This window comes from Amphiura filiformis, chromosome 5 (genome assembly GCF_039555335.1).
Source record: "Amphiura filiformis chromosome 5, Afil_fr2py, whole genome shotgun sequence".
Taxonomy (NCBI): domain Eukaryota; kingdom Metazoa; phylum Echinodermata; class Ophiuroidea; order Amphilepidida; family Amphiuridae; genus Amphiura; species Amphiura filiformis.
In genome coordinates, this window is record NC_092632.1 from 73,260,775 (window position 1) to 73,281,700 (window position 20,926).

General features: G+C 37.1%; 1 protein-coding gene across 1 annotated transcript in view; it reads left to right on the top strand.

The window, feature by feature from the left end:
- LOC140153679 (adipocyte plasma membrane-associated protein-like) overlaps positions 1-20,926 on the top strand; it is a 43,127-nt gene that overhangs the window by 19,294 nt on the left and 2,907 nt on the right. The window contains exons 4-9 of the mRNA XM_072176488.1: positions 1,769-1,884; positions 3,621-3,713; positions 5,175-5,291; positions 9,887-10,058; positions 18,736-18,870; positions 20,160-20,349. Coding sequence (XP_072032589.1) covers positions 1,769-1,884; positions 3,621-3,713; positions 5,175-5,291; positions 9,887-10,058; positions 18,736-18,870; positions 20,160-20,349 — 823 coding nt within the window. The remainder of the gene's footprint in view (positions 1-1,768; positions 1,885-3,620; positions 3,714-5,174; positions 5,292-9,886; positions 10,059-18,735; positions 18,871-20,159; positions 20,350-20,926) is intronic.

Consider the following 20,926-nt stretch of genomic DNA (forward strand, 5'->3'; position numbering starts at 1 on the left):
AAAATGGACAGAATCCTCTCCTAACTTCATTTATTAATATTATTTCAGCATTTTGTTTGGTTGAGAGATCAAGGATGGATAAAGGGTATAATGATTACTGGGAAATTATTCTGCTTTTTCTCCTTTATATCCCTTTATATCTGCGGGGGCACAGTGGCGCAGCGGTACGGGCTCTGCCTTGAAATCAGTGGATTATGAGTTTCACCTCGTCAGTGCCACTGTGTTATGTGCTCTTGGGCAAGGTGCTTTACCTTAAGCTTACTTGCCTCTATCTACCCAGGGGTAAAATGGGGTGCTGTTATGAATATTGTTCATTGAGCGCTACCCAAAGGTATGAGCATGCCTTGAGCATTTAGCAGTTGACATATTCTTACAACAGTGGAATAAATGTATATAGCTACATCTTTGAGGAAAAAAATGATGCAAGCCAGGGGGTAGAAGGAACCTGACTAGGTCAACAGAATTAAATAAAATGTTTTTTTTTCTCCAAAATTGGATTTTTCTACAAAGATTTTTGATGCACCATATTATATTGCAGACAAAACATATTACTGATCAGTGCAATAATAAGTACATGTATGTGTAAATGTCATCGTTCACTTAATCTTTTGTTACGGTTGAGCAACACGTACTGTCTGTACATTACATGCTGTATTAAAGAATCACAGTTGTGTGACTAATTGTGAGATTAATCCAACCCTTTCCTAACACCGTGATCACATGGCATCCACCTCTGTGTTAAAGGGGCATTTAAGTGATCCACAGCCTCGTCCCCCACTTTTCTCAAAAAAGTTGAGATTTTTATATCACTGGAAACCTCTGGCTACATAATGTTTATGTACAAAATATTTCTTGCAGATTAATTCGTTTTGCAAAGATATCGTGAAATTTGAATTTCGTTCTGGTGCACCAGAACGAAATTACAACGTATTGTCTATGGAGCAGTGTAATACACATAATCATGCATAACTCGCAAACGCAAAATCGGAATCAACTGAAATTTTGGGAATAGGCTTTTTTCGTGGATATGTACTGAAAAATGTCATAAAAAGAGGATGCTAGGATCACGAAATACTCCTTTAATATAGCACTATGGACCATAATAGCCTCATCCCAAAGACATAGTTCAATAACCTCAATTAAACACCTGTAGTGCAAAATTTGACCTCAAGTTGCAGAGTATGAGTTTTTGTACCCAGAAGGCATGTTGTGGATCCTAGTGTAGTGCAAGGTCATCCTTTAACACAATCTCTTCCCACTGAGCTTAAGGGGGTACTACACCCCTGCCCAATTTTATGCCTATTTTTGCATTTTTCTCAAAAATTATAGCGCATTGGGGACAAGTATAAAGATATGTATATTATAGGGGCAAGGACTACAACTGCTGCACTGAAATTTTGGCCGGTTGTCTCCCCCCACATTTCCGTGTCCCCCCACCATTTGGCAAAATGACCCATTTTATGTTCTTTTCAGCCACTTTTTAACAATTTTGGCCGGTTGTCTCCCCCCCCCCACATTTCAAGCTGGATTGACGCTAATGTCCACAGAGGTAGCTTAGTGTTAACCTAACACAAACTTAATTCCGAAGTCAATCTGAACAAGCCTTGTACAGTCTCCTATAATCATGATAGTACAAGTAATTGCTGGAAATGCCAAGGCCTTTCTCACCATTTGCAGGGCAATGTACTCCTTTATTCAACTTTTTTTCTAAACCTTTTTTTGTTCACATATTATGCATTTTCTCTTCTTGATTGATTACTTTTTTCAGTCTTCCAGACCCACCAGTATTTGAAGGGCCATTAGCACCAAATAATAAGTTGCAGCAAGCAGAAAAAATTTATGAAGGTGAAGTGATTGGACCAGAATCTTTGGAAAAGGGGAGAGGTAAAGAAAACTTAATAAAAATGAAAATTTGTTGTATTCATACTTTTACTAGGTAATAACTTTGGTTAATATTTACATGATGTCACAAAGAAGTAGGAGTGTTTGCTGTACTGTCAAAACGCAACAACAGAATAGATTGATTTTCAACAATTTTTTCTTATCATAAAAGTTATGCATATTCCCTTGATAATAAGGTTATAAGAAGGTACAAACCAGGGGTAAAATTTTTTTTTCTAGGGGGCTATTTTCAATTTTTTTTAAATAAAAATCGCCCTGTATTGATTTCTAATGGGGCTCTTTTAAGCTTCAAGGGGGCTACTTTATTTTACATTGAAATAGGTGAATGGAAAAATCATCGGGAAATTCAAGATTTAGCACCTGCGAAATGAAAACAGATTCGAACACTAAACTTCTTCTTAATCACATTAATTTAGTTCTGATGTTTAGTTTTTGGATGGGGGCGATTGTTGTGCTTTTGTATATTTTTTTCGCCCTAGTTCACCTTTGTTTGGGGGCTATTTTGAACCAATGAGGGGCGAATCGCCCTTCGCCCCCGTGTTTTTTTATGCCTGGTACAAACAATCAAACAAACAAACATCTAAATTTCTAAATTAGTGAAACAGCTATGGTTAATTTATTACCATTAACAAACACTTATTCAACAGTCTTAACTCTCTTCACGCGGGTGTCGACTGCAGACGACAAGTTTCAAATTTAAAAAAATCAAAAATGTCAGAAATGTAAATTTTCATGACCATATTTGGAATCAGCATGAAAAATACATTAAAATGAGTACAAACAAGCCTAGTATTGGGTTAGAAGTTATTAAGATAGCTCTTGATAACGTTGAGAAAATATTTCAAAACTTTAACTTTTTCCGTTGAAGCTCAAGGCTAGCACGCAAAGCATTAAGATGACAGAAGCACAGGTTCGATTCCACAACGATTCATACGTATCACCTTTTTTATTTTATTATCATGCCGACCGGTGGATGGCTCCTGGTGGATGTGATTTTATTCAACGTATTCAATAGGATCTATTGCAATGATTTCTCAACAATCACTTACAGCTTGAATTAGTTTGAGCTAATTTTATGGAGAAAAATTGTTCTATTAGTATCAAATTGAATTATTTTGCCCATTGATCAATTCCCCAATCAGACAGACAAACCTTTGTACACAATATGTGTCTTGGTTCCCTACACTGATAACGATCTGTTCATTTGTAAAAATAAAATTTGTTTGGTATTGTTAAATGACCTCAGTTTAGGGAAAACTCATTACAGGGATACTATCAAACTTTTGATGGCTTGTTTTGTTAAACTTTTGCTACCATTTATTGACAAAATTAATGAAAAAAAATGGCACCAAAAAGAAATAAGGCTATGTGATATAGAATCTGATCCACTCAGTCCAAAGTTGGCAATTTTGAAAATTGAGTTATTACCATTATTAACTTCCTCAGTAACTTACTGATATGGAAATCCCCGGCACACTTGGTTATGAACTTTTTCCATTTTCCAATGTTTTTTATTGTTTTTTGCTCTTTATGTGTGCCTATGTCTCAATTTCATTATTGCCAACTTCGGTCAGATTGGATTACACGATCGTCTCACACATAGTATGATTTGACAGTATACATATATCAATAAATCAACTAAATAGAGTATACAATTCGTTGGAACAATTACTATTGAAGCCAGTAACCTGATATGGTTGATTATCTTTATTTTGCAGGTGGATTCTACACAGGGTTGGCTGATGGCAGAATTATTAAAATTACTAAAAATAAAATAGAAGAAATAGCTAAATTGGGAAAACCACCTTGTGGTGAGTGTGCCATGTTTTTGTGTATCATATAATCCTTATTATAAAGATGATTAAAAAAGTTCACAAAATAAAACCTTCAGTGGCGTAACTAGGGTTGGTAGCACCCGGGGCAAGAAACAAAATTGGCACCCCTACCCCCAACCCGAGAATATCTTAGACGCGGGGCCGGTGTGGGAATGCCACACAATATTTTTTAAGTGAGGCCGATTTGGTGCCCCTAGTGGTAACGCCTGGGGCACGTTTCCCCCCTTGCTCCCCCAGTTATGCCACTGAAAATCTTATTGTATTCCATTCCCCAAATTATGTGCTCTCTTACACAAACAAAAAACCAGGTTTTGCATGTTAGTGGTTTTCAATTTATTATTTTGTTAACTCTTGGTTGGCATCTTACTGCAAATGGTGTGGAAATAGAAGAGGTGAATGTACATTTGCAGTAATTTGACAATATACTGATTGTTAACTCCATGAGAACTACCTGTTGATTGGCCAAAAAGAAGTTTTCATTATCGACTGGACCAATCAGCAACATTGTTAGAATAATTTCACCATGCAAAATAAATGGGATGAATTATTTGCAAAGCTCCATTCTGATTGGTGATTAAAATGAAGATATCATGTAATTGACCAATCAGAGGCAATCAATGAGGTAGTGCTCATGGGGTTAAGTTAGTAGTTTGTATAGTTTGTCTGCACAAATATACAGAAATTTCTATATGTGTAAGCTAGCTCTTCAGGCCATCATTTCAACATTCTGTTATACAAAGGTCTCATACACAAGATGCTGTCAAAAACACATCTATTTTTTCAGGCATTTTGTGTGTGTGTAAAAGCTGTAAATTTCAAATTTGGGGTTGTAACCACGCCCAATATAATATATATAAAATGAACCATATGCTAATGAGGCATGGCAGCTTGATTGGAAACTATGGCTCGATTGCTGGTGACAATGTAATCATTCAAATTTGTGGGGCTATTTTCTATCATGGCAATAACAGGGCCATACGACCTCAATGAGGTTTGAAAGTGTTGTGGACTGATGTAACATAGGCATACATGTATAGGTACAACACAATGAGCGAACTAATGCGGGGGTGTGGGCTGTGGGGGTACTCAACAAATGGCCATACAGGGACATTGCTGCAAACATGGGTAGCATTTTCGGCCTTTGGGTATATTAATGACCCCCTTTTCTATGCCAATTTCAGTATAATGGATGGGTCCTTTTTTCACAATTTTCTCAATTTTTTGGAAAATATCTCAATTTTGCCTAACTGTAGCCAAAATTTTTGAAATTTCTCCAAATTTGGGGGGGGGAATTTGAAAAAACTAAGACAATATGTGTTAAATTTGGCCATAAATTTTGACTTTTGGTATATCGATGGGTCCAAATTTCTTTAAAAACTGGTATATTAATCCACACCGCACAGTCAAACTTTACAATTGTACTTTTGTTTTGATCAGGTGGAGTGGAAAATGAACACACCTGTGGTCGTCCACTTGGAGTACGTTTCCACAAAGATGGTAATCTCTATGCTGTAGATGCCTACAGTGGGATCTATAGGGTCTTTCTAGAAACTGGTAAGTATATAATTTAATCTGATTTTAAGGTAATCAAATCAAAAAATAAACCTACGACCCCAAAGAAAATTGATCTTCAGATGTTTTTTGATACCATATTTGCCCCGGGGGTCACTCCCATTGTGGCCTGTACACTATCCGCGATAATGAAAACGCGTAAAAAGGGTAGCTTTTCGTGGGTAGGCACGATACGCGCGTAACGCGTTTAGGGTGTCAAAAACATGAAATATAGAAAAAAGGGTAGCAAAATTGCAATATTGCTAATACGCAGAAATGAAGTTTAGGGTATGAAATTTGATGCAAGGAATAAAATCCCTGTTTAGGGTATTGTTTTAGCCAAGGGTTAAATCCTTGTTTAGGGTGCTTTTCAAAAGTTGATTATCGCGGATGGTGTACAGGCCACAATGGGAGTGACCCCGGGCATATTCGCAATGAACCCCCTATACACCCTGTTCAGGTTAAAGACCACTAATTATGTATTACACCTGTTTCCATGGGAAAATACCTAATTTCGGGTGGAATTTTCTCATATTCAGAACTCTCACAGTTCAATGCCACCAATATCCCTTATGAAAAACAACGATCAAATCATGATCGTAACGACCAAAAATTTGGTCGTTACGATCAAAAAATGGTCGCAGCGACCAAAATTTTGATCGCCGACGATCGTACGACCATAATAGGACTGCTGTGATCTTATAAAGAATGGTCGTAGAAATGATCGTAACACAAATGTTGATCGTATTTTTGGTTGTAATCCAAATATTGATCGTAAATTTGATCGTTTTTTGAATCCAAATATGTTTGATCGCAATTATTACTTCGATTGTGACTAAAGTTAATCGTATTTTTGGTTGTAATCCAAATTTTGATCGCTTTTTTGATCGTATATTATGATCACAATTCTGATGGTTGTAATTTTACGATCATTCAAGATGGTCGCAATACTTATGATTGGAAAATTACTATCAAAAATTAAAATTCACCATTTGAAAATTACAATCACAAATTTGTCATAGGACGTTAGGAACACGGCCTATAAATCTCAATCAAAACCATGAAAATGACCAGATATTATATTTTAATAGCCATGAAATTGTCCTTTTTTTGCCATTTTATTTCATAATCAATGTTATTTCCATATAGTAAAAATTGCTTTTACAATAAAATTGACTTCATATGTTACAGAGATATAAAATACCATGCATAGAACATAATTACGCCTGAAATTTTTGTGTTCTGACCTCGCCATGCACCCTTAGCGTTACACTGTTATTACGACAGCTAACCGGTGCACTACTAGTGCTTAGTCTCTACATTTACAATGTGTTAAAAGTTTATGGTGACAAAAATGAATTGCAAAATACACATTGAATTTAAAGCATGCAGATATCAATTGCTTCAAGAGATAAACTGAAGTTATTACCAGTAAACTACTATGGTACATGTAGTAAAAGAATATAAAGCCTATAAGGTACTGCATATGATATTGTATTGTTACTGAGCATGAGTATACCATACCAGCCTGGGATACCAGCAGAGTAATTGTGTTTTAAACCAACTATAGTTTGATATTCAAACTTATTATAGCCTTCCGCTTCATGCAGCTACTTACAAGAAATAAATGTCCTCAAATATAATCCTTGCATATTATCTTTTATACAGCACAGCACTCAGCAGTTCAGCACTCACGACTCGTATAGTTGCATGTTGTACTGGTATCAGCTTTAGCTTAGGGACAGCCGTAGCCCATTAGCTGATGACCTTTTGTGGTTAATTTGCATATAATTATTAATTTTTGACTCATTTTTTAAAAACTTCTCTACTAAATAAAAGTGATTAATAATTTTGTCATCATATGCATAAATATTTGTTACATTTTTCTCAGCAAATACAACCAAATAATATTTTGAAATCTAAATTTTCTGAAGGGTCAAAGCCCGTAGCCCATTACAGCCAATCACAATTCACATGGGCAAAGGTCATTATATTTAAAATTCTGTCATTACATACATGAATTGGATGCAGTTGCAGTTGCAGAGATCAAATATACATAATATCTTCTGATTAAAAAAAAGTCCATGAGAAAGAAAGTGAGAAACATCCCTGGCTGTAAAAGGACCAGCCAGCCAGAGCCAGCGCCAGTATAGTGAAATGAGAGATGGGCATGAATGATGAATATGAGTTTCTTCTAGAAAAAAAGGAGCATGTCAGTTAGGTAAGCTTAAATTTTTTTACTTCTATACTTCTACTACGATAAATTCTATTTCTTCGTAGAAGTAGAAGTAGAAATGAATTTGAGCTCCTTTAGCATGCTATAGGATATAAGCTTAAAATTTGAACCCGTCAGTATATAAATTATACAAACTTAAAGGGCATATTTTTATGGCGGCCATGATCTGATGATGGTTGGCAATCCTTTTTTTGAATGCACCTAGCTGGCCGGCCTGGCTCTGGAAATTATCCGGGAAATTATTCTCTTCCATTGTCTTCTGACATTCTGCAACTATTTATATACTCACACATGATTCGAGAACTTTTACTTTAAACCATGTTAACAGCTGAGTAATTATATATTAACTCCAGTTTATAGACTTACTATTTCCACTGACTTTGACTCTTTGTTTAAAAAAATTATTTAGGCCTAAAGTGAACATCTTGTCCAGCATACCATTCATTATAACTTAACTGTTGATGCTCTTCTTGGTTTGTACTTACTAGACATTTTTGGTCGCAGCAGCGGGAAATTTCAAATTACGATTATTAAAATGTTGATTGCGATAGAAGCAATCAAATGCAGCGATCAAAAATAGCAATCGTAATAATGCGATCGTTTTAATGATCGGATTACACAAAATTACGATCATTATTTGCGATCAAAAAAACGATCATAAGTTGGTTGAATAATGGTCGCATATTCGCGATCAAATTTACGATCATTAATAACGATCAAAATAATGGTCGCTGTGGTACCACTTCCGATCAAAATTACGATGATAAATACAATCAAATTTGATCGCCATTATGGTTGCAATTTTGGTCGTAATTATGGTCGCAATTTTGGTTGTAAATATGATCGCATCCACATGGTCGTTCTTTTCATAGGGGATCAGGTGAAACTATATGATTTAGATGCCAAATGATCAAAAATTCAACATAGGTTGACCTGAGACTTTTCTTGTTTTAACGCACTGAACCGTAAACACCTTAAAATGGCAGTGCGCCCTCGAAGCTGAAAGTTACAATATGATAGGGCGACTATTTACTAAAAACCGAAGCCGTGCGTATGAATTTTGGTACTATTACATCAAAAATGTCATATAATGAGAGAAAATGTACCATTTTGAAGCATCAAACTCTAAAAAGTACTTTTTGGCTATATAACTTGATCAATTTCAGCGATTTTAATGCAGTCTTTTCAATGCCATGAAAACAAATAGTTCCTCGTCAGTATTTCAATGTATCGCCCAGGCCTATTAGTGGTCTTTAACCTTCAATGTTGAATCATAAAATTTTGTGTCAGCCCTCAAATAAGCATCCAACATTGAATGGTCAGGGAAGGGGAGGGAATAAGCGTAGCCGTAGGGAGGCTTCAAGCTTTGTGATAATAGGCGTATTTTGATCATATCACCATCTTTGTGATTTGTGAACAATTATGTACAAAAATTATATTAAAATTTAAGAGTTGTTTAATTTTGTGCAAGTTTCATGTTCCTAAGTATTTGCAGCAAATTGTATTGTTATGTCATTGTCATAGTGTTTAAATGTATGAACATTTTTGTCAGTAAAAATGAATTGGTAATAATTTTTAAGTACCTGAGAAAGTGCATTAGGTAGGCCTCATTGCTTTTGATGCAGCTGTGAGAAATCTGTGAAGTGCATTAATAAAAAACATTAATATATGTCTAAGTTGGCACTTAAACCATCATTCAGCAGACTGCAGTCATAATTGCAAGCTTGAACCTCAGACAGACAGTCGTACTCTTAATTGTTATCTAGTCTATTATTCACATAAGCCTACACCAAAATGAGCTTATTGATAAGTTGAGGAATTTTATAGCCGGCATATTCCGTAAGCTGTTTAATCCGTCTGAAGGTAATAAATGTTGTCCCAAAATGTGTTTATTGTTTAGGCAGTCTGTATATAACCATGACAACTGAGAATGGATATAAAAAAATCCAAACATCTGCTTGATTTCATTCATGAAAATTATCATTAAAAAAATTTTTTGTGTGTAACACTTTTGTTCACATGCCTTGCATTGTGCTATTCCATTTAAAATCCACACTACCCTGTGGAAGATTTTGGAAATATCTTCCACAGGGGGAGTATGTTTTTCAAATGTAATTGGTCAGAGTTAATCATTTTGAAACCCATACTTCCTGTGCATTATGGTTTTACCTATATCTTCCACAACTGGAGGGAGTACATGTATTTCAAATAGATTTTACCCAACTGTCTATTGTATTCAAAACTCATACTCCCTCTGTGGAAGACTTTAGATAAATCTTCCACAGGGGTAGTGTGGTCTTGAAATGGAATAGCACATTTGATAGCAACTTTCTCAACTATTTTGTTTGTTTGGTTTGTGTAGGTGATGCTATGGAGATTTTTTCCACTCGAGAGCCTGTTAACGGAAGACCTTTAATGTTCGTAAATGATCTAGACATAGCGTCAGAGGATATGATATATTTCACCGATTCAAGTGACAAATTTGAAAGACGGCAGAATAAATTGTTGGCATTAGAAGGTAGTGCTACTGGGAGGTAGGTGCACTGTTTTACAAGAGAACTGTTCATATGTTGCATTTAAGGGAAGCCAGTAAGATTATTTTAATTATCTTTGAAAACAAACATTTTTTTATAAAATGCTAGAGTGAACAATAGCCCATGAGGAGTGACATAGGCCAAGAACTTAGGCACATAGGCACTATAAAAGACAACCACAGGCCGATCAGTGGTTCACAGCAGCTTAGAGTGGGGGTTGCTGGTCCCCTCACCCCAGATACACACCTAAGTGGTGCGGTGGGGTGTGCACTCTATACATGACCTAAACTGAAAGCATCCTGAGATTCAGAACAGTGCTTGCATCCAGATGGCAGACGATACCTCTCGGACAAGGATAGGGTGGTCAGTGCTTTAGATTACACCCCTCACTACCCTTAAGCGCGCTTCAGACTCCGTATTATACGTACAATATTGTATGTACAATACTTTTCGTGACGCAAAAAGTATTACACGTGCAATAAATAGTATGTACCGGAAAATATATATTTTGCTACAATCATTGGTTGCTTAATTGATACGGAGTTGCCAAATTTCTAAGAGTGGTAAATTTAGTGAGTGTTCGTGCGGAATGATGAACATCTTTTTATGTCTTCTTGTATTCAACTGTACTTAATATTAAAAGGCCTATTAATACTAATAATATTAATAATATTAAAATTGTAATAATAATATAAATGGCACATTCAGTTTTTATTTATTTATTTATAGATTTATTTATTTAGGCCTATTTGTTTATTTATTTATTTATTTATTTATTTATTTATTTATTTATTTATTGGTTGATTGATTGGTTGATTAATTGATTTAGCGATTCATTTATACCGACATTCAGTCATATATTGATTTAGTCAGTTTCTTAAGTATTATTTGTAGGCCTATGTATTTATTCTGGTTTTGATTTGATTGATACCGATATTTTTATTGTTTTTTAAAGTTTTGGCATATAACATTATACATAATAACACGTTGTGTTATGAATTTGCAACAGCTTTTTACATGTTGATATCGTTGAGGCATGTTATGATGGTGTATGTTATAGACCTACTTATGATCATCCCAATACATCCATAAACGTGTTAATGTGAAACGAGATTACTTGAAATATATATTTCAGAGTTGAAAGAGTTTCAACGATACGAACATATTTCTGAAATATGTCTCTCTGATTGGTTGATTGTCAAGAGGTTTACGGCATCCTCAAAGCCTCATGCTGTAATTCTCTAATCGATATCTACTATAGGACCGATCTTTTGAAATCCATACAACCGTGTCATATGAAATAGTCTCGGATCATAGTTTGTGGACCGTACAACGTTGATACGTCAGATTTCGGAATTGTATTAAAAATAGGCACAAATCACATTGAACAGGTTGATGGTGGCAAAAGTAGATAAAATAACTATGGGTCGAATTTACATTAATCAGTGTCCTGGGCCAGGATAACATTTAGGACTCCTTCGCATTCTAAAACAATACTTTGAACCTGAACTTTGAACTCCAAAATGTCCTTGCTTTCATTTTCTCATTTAATTTGTTTTAATTGTAATTAATTTCTTTATCCACTGGCTCTGTGGTAAATCCGGTATTGCCAAATATTTATCGTCCATTACACCTGTAAAGTGTGCTGAGGCTTGTGGATCAACGTCTAGGCGTTAGTGCCTGTGCGTAGCGCACTATAAATCACTGCGCTTTTTAAAATTTATTTATTTATTTATTTTTTTTTTGATTGGAATTTGGGTGCCATTACACGATTTCATATTATATAAAATATGTTTGGGCATGGCGGAATTAGTATATGATTAAAAATAGACATACTCTTAGGCCCCCTTTTTTAGTGTTTGTACATTATTAATATTAATATTTATGTACAAAATGCAAACGAATGTATATATATTTTATTGTTTTGTAAACACTAAATTTGATGTTTACTCATAATTATGTCTGGAAAGTCAGGGAAAAACTAAGGAGTATCGGTATTTAGTTTCCTGGGAAAGTGGATCAGATGAGCAGTGATTAAAAACATTCACCCTAAATCTTAATTTTATTTTTATTTTTTTATGAATTTATTAGGCCTACTGGTAAAGTGCAGAAAAAACCTCCAAACGCACTCTAGGATTTTTCATCAGCAGCAGTAGAAATTTATCTTGCATAGATTTTCTGGTGTCCTCGCTTGGATTTAGCAAACAATGAACCGTCAGGGTTATAGCGCGTTATTTAATCTGATTCAACTAGTCGTGGCACGTTTATTTATTGCACGTGCAATAATTTTTGACGTCACGAAAAGTATTGTACATACTGTAACGAGATGTTATAGTATATGGATTTATGTAATACCGCCCAGCCATATACACCGCGATGTTACTTAGCTAATAAAGTACCGCCCATCCGGGCTTCTACAACATGGCCGATTTAGATAAAACCACGTTGACTTTATAGCCTGATTATTCTTATATATTATGCGACTCATAGCCTCCTGATTACTCTAATATGTTATGCATTAGAGCGGACATATTACATGGTGTCATCAGATCGAACTCATTCGCCAAGATCAGAGTTATAATCGCTAATTTGGGTGTGTATGAGCTCTCGCGATTTCAGCGGCTCCGAATTCGGCACACTCGACCACTCGACGCTCAGTCATTCACGCGATAAATTATAAATGCTAGTTGATCGAAACGACTATCAAGATCGTTGATCTGTTTGCATAGGCTGGTGTATGCGTCCAAGGGTATTGTATTTTAGGAACTATAAGCTTTGTAACTTGTATTAAGTGTTCAAAGATCGTTCAAAAGTTTGGATCAGGCAAAATTTGTGGAAAAAAAAAGAAGATGTGTTTGCTAGTGTCACTTGCATATATAATGTTATATTAAAATGCAGCTTAGTGTCAGAAAGGTTTCTTAGGCTTCTTTCATGAAAGCTTTAATGGTGTACCTTCATTAAGACATTGATTTAGCTGAAATAAAGTGAATTTGTTTGCAAACTATCGAGCTTAAATATTTAAATTAAGCGTGCACCACCTGCAGTATTGGTAAAACACTATTCATGATGCTTTAAAATGTGTAACATGAGTTGAAACTGTAGTACTGTAGGTAGCCATTCTCATGCTTGATGTAATGTAACAAGCATGTTTTAAGACTTCTTTTTTCAGGAAGTGTCGTGCAAACGTTTTCGTATTCAAGGTTTACGTCCATTGAGAGCGTATAGAAAACAGTTGCACAAATATTTGATTTGATATTGCTGTGTTGTATAAAATGTAAAACTGCGTACCATTGTGAGTACCATATCATATGTATCAGTGTATGTTATGTATCATTATACGTATGAATTTAAACCATAAAAGCTGTGCACTTTTGTAATATTTGAAAACATATGCCAGCAGTTTGTGTAAATTTGAACAGGTAAAGCGCCCTAATATTGGAAGTTTATGCAATTTGGTGATTTTCAAGGCCTTAAATTTTAGTGTGTTGTATTTAATATTAGCAAGGTAACCAAATTTGTGGAACATGCCACCACCAGAAAATCAAGAGCAAGCTCAAGCTGCTCGTATTTCGGGACCATTGCCAAAAAATCTCAACATACAAGGTGATTTGAAAAATAACTGGAAAAAATTTCACCAACTTTGGACAAGCTATGAAATCTTGACTGGGTTAAAGAATAAACAGCAAGAGTACAGGGTTGCTACCTTTATCACAGCCATAGGGCTAGAAGCCCTTGATATTCATAATAACCTCCCATACCAGAATGAGGGGGATAGAAAAGACTTGGATAAAATACTAAAACTGTGGCAGGACTACTGTGTGGGAAAGACTAATCCAATATATGAGAGATACAAATTTAATAGCTCCACACAAGGAGATGACTCATTCGATGCATATCTTGTCAAATTACGAGCCCTAGCAGCGACATGTGAATATGGGGAGTTACTAAACGAACTCATTAGGGACCGTATATAGTATGCGGTATCAAAGACAACGCCCTAAGAAAACGCCTTTTACAAGAGGCCGACCTCTCGTTAGACAAGTGCGTCACAATGTGTCAGGCACAGAGGCCACAAGTGACCAGATGAAAGTCATGAAAGGGTATCAACAAGAGCCACAAGCAGAGGTACATGCTACTTTTCACAATAAGCATAGGCAACGCTGCTGCACCACGTGCATCCGAAATTGACAACTGCAAATGGTGTGGGCGTAAACACGAATTGCAAAGAGCAAAGTGCCCTGCTTATGGCAAGACTTGTACTAGTTGTGGTAGGTTGAATCACTTCAAAGAAAAGTGCACCAATACTGAAAGACACAACTATAAAGGTCAAAAACCCGTGGGTCATACCACAGGAAAAAGAAGCATACTGCGCATGCTTTAGATAGTGCTTCAGATCAGAGTAGTGACAGTGACTCTGAATATGATTATGTTGAGGCCCTCAGTATAGATGAAGTTGATGTACATTTCGTCTCTCAGGATAGCTCAGACAAAATAATGACCGCTTTTAAGGTCAAAGGGGGCACAGAAATCCAAGCCCAAGTGGATTGCGGGGCTACGTGTAATGTAATCCCAAAGAAATTCATCCCCACGGGAGTAAAAATCAAGAAATGCAAATCAAAGCTCTCCATGTATAATAAGACGGTGGTACCCGTATTGGGAAAATGTCGGTTACCCATAACAAATGTAAAGAATGGACGCAAATATTTGCTTAGATTTTTAGTGGTCAAAGAATCTAGATTCATACCATTGATTGGTAAACTAAACGCTGAGCAAATGAAGCTCATCACTGTCCATTATGAGAACATTGCAACAGTTGGAATCTCTGGTACAAATCTAGATTCAAAACAAAATGTAAAAACAGCCTATGCAGACGTTTTCACCACCTGCAGTATTGGTAAAATGCCAGGTAAAATACATCTGGAAACAGATAGTGAGGTAACACCTGTAGTAACACCACCACGCAGGGTCCCTATTGCCGTAAAACCCAAGCTCAAAGCCGAGCTAGACCGACTGACTGAACTACAGGTAATACAGAAAGTCACGGACCCAACGGGATGGGTCTCCGCACTAGTTTGCGTGGAGAAGCCAAACGGAAAAATTCGCTTTTGCATAGACCCCAAACCACTTAACACAGCGTTAAAGCGCCCTCACTACCCTATGCCAACCATAGAGGAAATATTACCAGAACTAAACGATGTCAAAATCTTCACAAAAGCGGATCTGAAGGAAGGGTTTCTACAATGTGAGCTAGACGACGAGTCGTCAGTATTAACCACATTTCAGACTCCATGGGGTAGATATAAATGGAACCGCCTACCCTTTGGTGTCAGCCCAGCTCCAGAGGTATTCCAACAAACTTTAGACCAAAATCTTGAAGGCCTACAGGGTCTGTACAAGATCGCCGATGACATTCTAATCACAGGCAAAGGGGAGACACTAGAACAAGCTCAGAGAGATCATGACGCCAACCTTGAGTGTTTCCTAAATCGCTGTCGCGAACGCCACATAACTCTGAACTATGACAAACTTGAACTTAGATGCCAAGAGGTCAGCTTCATGGGTCATATCCTGACAAGCAACGGACTTAAGCCAGACCCCAAAAAGCTGACTGCCATAAATGAGATGCCAAAGCCACAAGATGTGCCCGGGTACAACGGTTCATAGGCATGGTGAAATATCTTGCCAAATTTGTACCGGACTTATCAAACATTAGCCCTCCCATTAGAGAACTTACCCACAAAGACACCCCTTGGAACTGGACTTCAGAGCATGACGCGGCCTTCGAGCAGATCAAACGACTTGTGACAGAAGCACCGGTTCTTAGTTACTTCGACCGACAGTCGCTACAGAAGCACAAGGTGATGCTTCTGAAAAAGGACTAGGCTTCGTTCTTCTGCAAAATGGACACCCAGTTTCTTATGCCAGTCGCGCGCTCACTGATGCTGAAACCAGATACTCACAGATAGAAAAAGAGCTGCTAGCACAGGTATTCGGACTGGAAAGAAATAACCAATATACATATGGACGCCACATCATACTCTGGACTGACCACAAGCCCCTTGTATCCATAACAAAGAAACCATTGACCGCTGCACCCAAACGCCTACAGAATCTTCTGCTGAGAATGAACAAGTATGACTTTGAAATCCGCTACATGCCAGGAAAAGAGCTCATACTCGCAGACACCCTCTCGCGTGCATATTTGGAGAACACTGACCGTTCACAAACAGAGACTAATATTGAGAGTATTCATACCACTGACTATCTACACTTGACAGAGAGCACACGCAAGGAACTGCAAGATGCCACCGCACAGGATAAAGAACTCTCGCATGTAATCAGATACATCCAGCACGGTTGGCCTGAGAAACCTCATGAATGCACTCCTGAAGCAAGACCGTATTTCAATATTCGTGATGAGCTGTCATATCACGGCGAGATCATTGTCAAAGGATTACGCTGCTTCATTCCTACATCCATGAGACCCAAGATTCAAACAAGCTCCACGCTGCACATACAGGGATTCAGAGCACCATAAGATACGCAAGAGAGACTGTATACTGGCCAGGGATGACTAGTGAACTCAAAGACATAGTCAGCAAATGCGAGACATGTAACACTTACCCCCAAAATCAGCAGAAAGAACCTATGATAAGACATAACATCCCAGAGTATCCATGGGAAGAAATTGCTTGTGATATATTCACCCTCAACAGACAAGACTATCTCTGCACCGTAGATTACTTCTCCGACTACTTTGAGATAGACAGATTGACAGGCAAGAAAGACGCAACAGCCATCATAAGACTCTTAAAGAAACATTTCGCAAGCCATGGTATTCCGGCGTGATTCTTTAGTGACAATGGTCCTCCATTTAATTCCCAACAGTTTGCTGAGTTTGCTTCAAAATACGGTTTTTCACATTCTACCAGCTCACCGACATATGCCCAAAGTAATGGTAAAGCAGAAAACGCGGTGAAGATCGCTAAGCAGCTACTCAAGAAAGCGAAGAAGGACAATGGAGATATCTACTTAAGTCTACTAATTTGGAGGAATACTCCATCTGAAGGGCTAGAAAGCTCGCCCGCCCAGAGACTTTTTGGTCGCCGTACTAAAACAAACCTACCCACACGCAAAGAACTTTTGCAACCCAAAATAGTGGAGAATGTAGTAGACAAGAAAGCTAAGCAGAAAGCCAAGCAAGAACACTACTACAATAGAGGTAGCAAAGAATTAGCACCTCTTAAAGCAGGTGATACAGTGAGAATCAGACCCACTACTGGAAATACTGAGTGGGAGAAAGCCAAAGTACAATCCCAAGTGAATATCAGGTCATACAAGGTCATCACAGAAGACAGTCGCGTATACCGCAGAAACCGCAAGCATCTGAAAAAAACGCAAGAATCATTCTGTAAAGCCCCAGAACCTGACTTCCCATTCAGCAACGCGCATGATTCGCTAGACAACGCCAAGGGTAACCCAGCTGAAACGCAAAGCTAAACCTACAGTGAAAATGAAACAACCATCAGAACCACTGAGGCGTAGTAGCAGAACGCATAGAGCACCTAAGCATCTAGAGGAGTATGTGTGCAACTAAAAAGGAGAGACAAGGACATTATAGACAATTAAAAGCACACTTGTTAGTTTGTTAAACTTTGTTTATTGTTAACTGTTGAACAGTTTATTGTTGCTAAAAACAATTGGTCAAAAAAATGACACAGGTCTAGAATTCACACTGGTTCATAATATCAAGTGCCATAATACCTTTTGTGTATTACACTCTTCCAGTATTATAATATTATGGTTTTGATACTGAGAACACAGGAGGATTCTCTTCTTTTCATTATGAAAGGAAAGGTGTAACGAGATGTTATAGTATATGGATTTATGTAATACCGCCCAGCCATATACATCGCGATGTTACTTAGCTAATAAAGTACCGCCCATCCGGGCTTCTACAACATGGCCGATTTAGATAAAACCACGTTGACTTTATAGCCTGATTATTCTTATATATTATGCGACTCATAGCCTCCTGATTACTCTAATATGTTATGCATTAGAGCGGACATATTACACATACAATATTGTACGTACAATATGGAGTCTGAAGCTAGCCTTACACGTTAAGATATAACACTTGAGTTCTAGTAGCCTTTGTGCTATCACAGGCTGGTCCTTTAGGCAAATTTTCTCTCCCCAGCTAACTTATGTGGTTTTTGGTGAAAGGATTTATGAACATACATACTCCATCCTTTTTTGTTTTTGTTTTGACAAACTTGACAATATACTACTGGTTTGAAACCTAGGTTTTCTACTGAATCTACATAGGAAAGTCAGGAAAAGATGACTTGTCATGACTAGATGTTTTACAAAGTTAAGTGCTACATACTATTAGTGCAATTATTTCATCACAATGTTCAGATAATGTATTTATTGTGTTATACAGGGTGTATCATAATAAAGTATACAGTTGGAAAAATGCCACTAGATTGAAAAGCATGAGGTAGGAGGACAACATGTTGATTCAGCTATCAACTATTAGTATTTTGACCAAATGTCCCATAGTTTTTAATCTAGTGGTATTTTTCAAACTGTATACTTTATTTTGATACACCCTGTATAGACAAGAAATGTGTCTTGTCAGCTCACCTGAGATTATATCATTATTTTTCAGAGTGTTTCAATTGAACCCATACACAGATGAAGTAACCTTGTTGATGGATGGTTTAGCTCTCCCTAATGGAATTCAGATATCAGCAGAGGAAGATTATATACTTATATGTGAAACTCTTAGGAGTAGAATACACAAGTAAGTAAATATGACCTTTCACCTGATACCAAAATCTGCATTTTTAATGACACCAGGTATATATATGTTTATCTATATTGGTAGTTTAGGTGTTTTGAAGGTCAAATATACTGCGCCAATAAAGTATCCTTACACTTTGAAAAATAATCACAATTTCCAAACTGAACAGTATTGGAGTAAATTTGTCTTTCTAATAGATGCACTATCTAATCCTGCACATTATCATGACACCACATTGAATCCAATGTGACTTCAAGAAGTAAAGCTACAAGCATTTGATTAGACGAAGGTCCAGTTTGAAAAGTGACAAACATGCCTATTCAAAACTCCACAGACCACAAATCTGGTTTGAGAGTGGTAAATGGATAATTTATGCATTTGGCTTTAATTTATTACAAAAGGAACAAAAGAAAACTGAAACAAAAGAACTGACAAATAAAATGAAAGTTATGAAAATTACAGAGAAGTAATAACTGAAATAAAAACTGCTTTAAATAATGCTTCATTGGAGAAACTGTGTTGTCTCTTTGTTGCGCTTGTTGGAATCTTTTTGCGTCTCATATAGGCAGTTTGTCACTTTTAAAACTGGACCTTCGTCTATTCAATTGCTTGTAACTTTACTTTTGAGGTCACATTGGATTCAATGTGGTGCCATAATGTGCAGGATTAGATAGTGCATCTATTAAAAAAACAAATTTACCCGAATATTGTTCAGTTTTGAAATTGTGATTATTTTTTCCAAGTGTAAGGATACTTTATTGGCGCAGTATACTATGCTTCATACATGATGCCATGTAGGCTTGTTTACTCCCCAACCCTCCCCCTTGGAGGGGTCATACCATAGGATTCTATAGGATACCATCTACAAGTACACGCGCACCTCTAAACAAGTTTTTTGACGAAAGAGACAAAAGGCAGGCACCCTCCACAAAAACATTGCAGTAGATTGGTCTTACAATAATGCATGCTTGTACAGCCACCTGTATCAGTATTGTAGTTGCTCAAACTCCAAATAATGTTTATGTAGCGGGTGCACTTCCTTTTGCCTCATTTAGCTGCTCCCTGTGGGACATCTTACCCTACACTTTCCCACTGCAGGATGCAGGCCACGGTGGCCACCATGATATTTTTTTTACATTTTTTGTCAAATCTCCCCCCCCCCTCCCCTTTGCCCCAATGTGAAAAATCCAGGCTATGCCACTGCCTATCCTACATATATACATATGGATTAAACCTAGTACCTCTTCAAGTTTATTTGTTGTAAATATCTTTCTTTTTTATGTCTACAGATATTATTTAGATGGTCCAAAGCAAGGCACATCAGAGATCTTTATAGATAATCTTCCTGGTCTTCCAGATAACATTAGATATAGTAATGGAGGAGGTTATTGGGTGGGATTTGCCGCTGTGAGGAAACAACCGTTTTCTATGTATGATTTTATGGCCAGTAGACCATGGATCAGAACATTTATTGCTAAGGTAAATACAGGTTACTAAAGCATTTTTGCAAAGATCTTTCACACTGCCCGATATGGTGCAGTTTATGGCATAAACACGAAGTCGGGTTCTGATTGGCTAATTGAATCACATCATCATTGTATCAGCACATCATTCGCCGGTCAATCTAAGTGGCAATGTGTGGCGTGATATGATTACCTGCGATCGGTCATCCAGTGCGATAGGTCTTTGCAAAAAAGTGTATCAGCATTTTTATAAAACATATTCTTAGTGCAGAATTTACTACAATTTTTCATATGATGGAAAGTTTGGCAGAATATATTACCAAGAGCAGTTTTAGATGGACAAACGTAGACTCAGACTCTAGATTTTCCTTGAACTTGTATCTAACTGTGGACCCAATCCAACTGAGACCTGATCCTACGCTATGCAGCATACAAGACATGGTCATACATGCATTTTTATGTTGTGCAATACACTGGTGTGGGAGAAGGAACTGGGGATATTCACAGTTATTGTGTGTCCACTGTTATGCGAAGTGTATTCTGGTCAACATCCTCCGTTGAAGGCCTTTGCAAATCTGCAGTTGCACATGCAT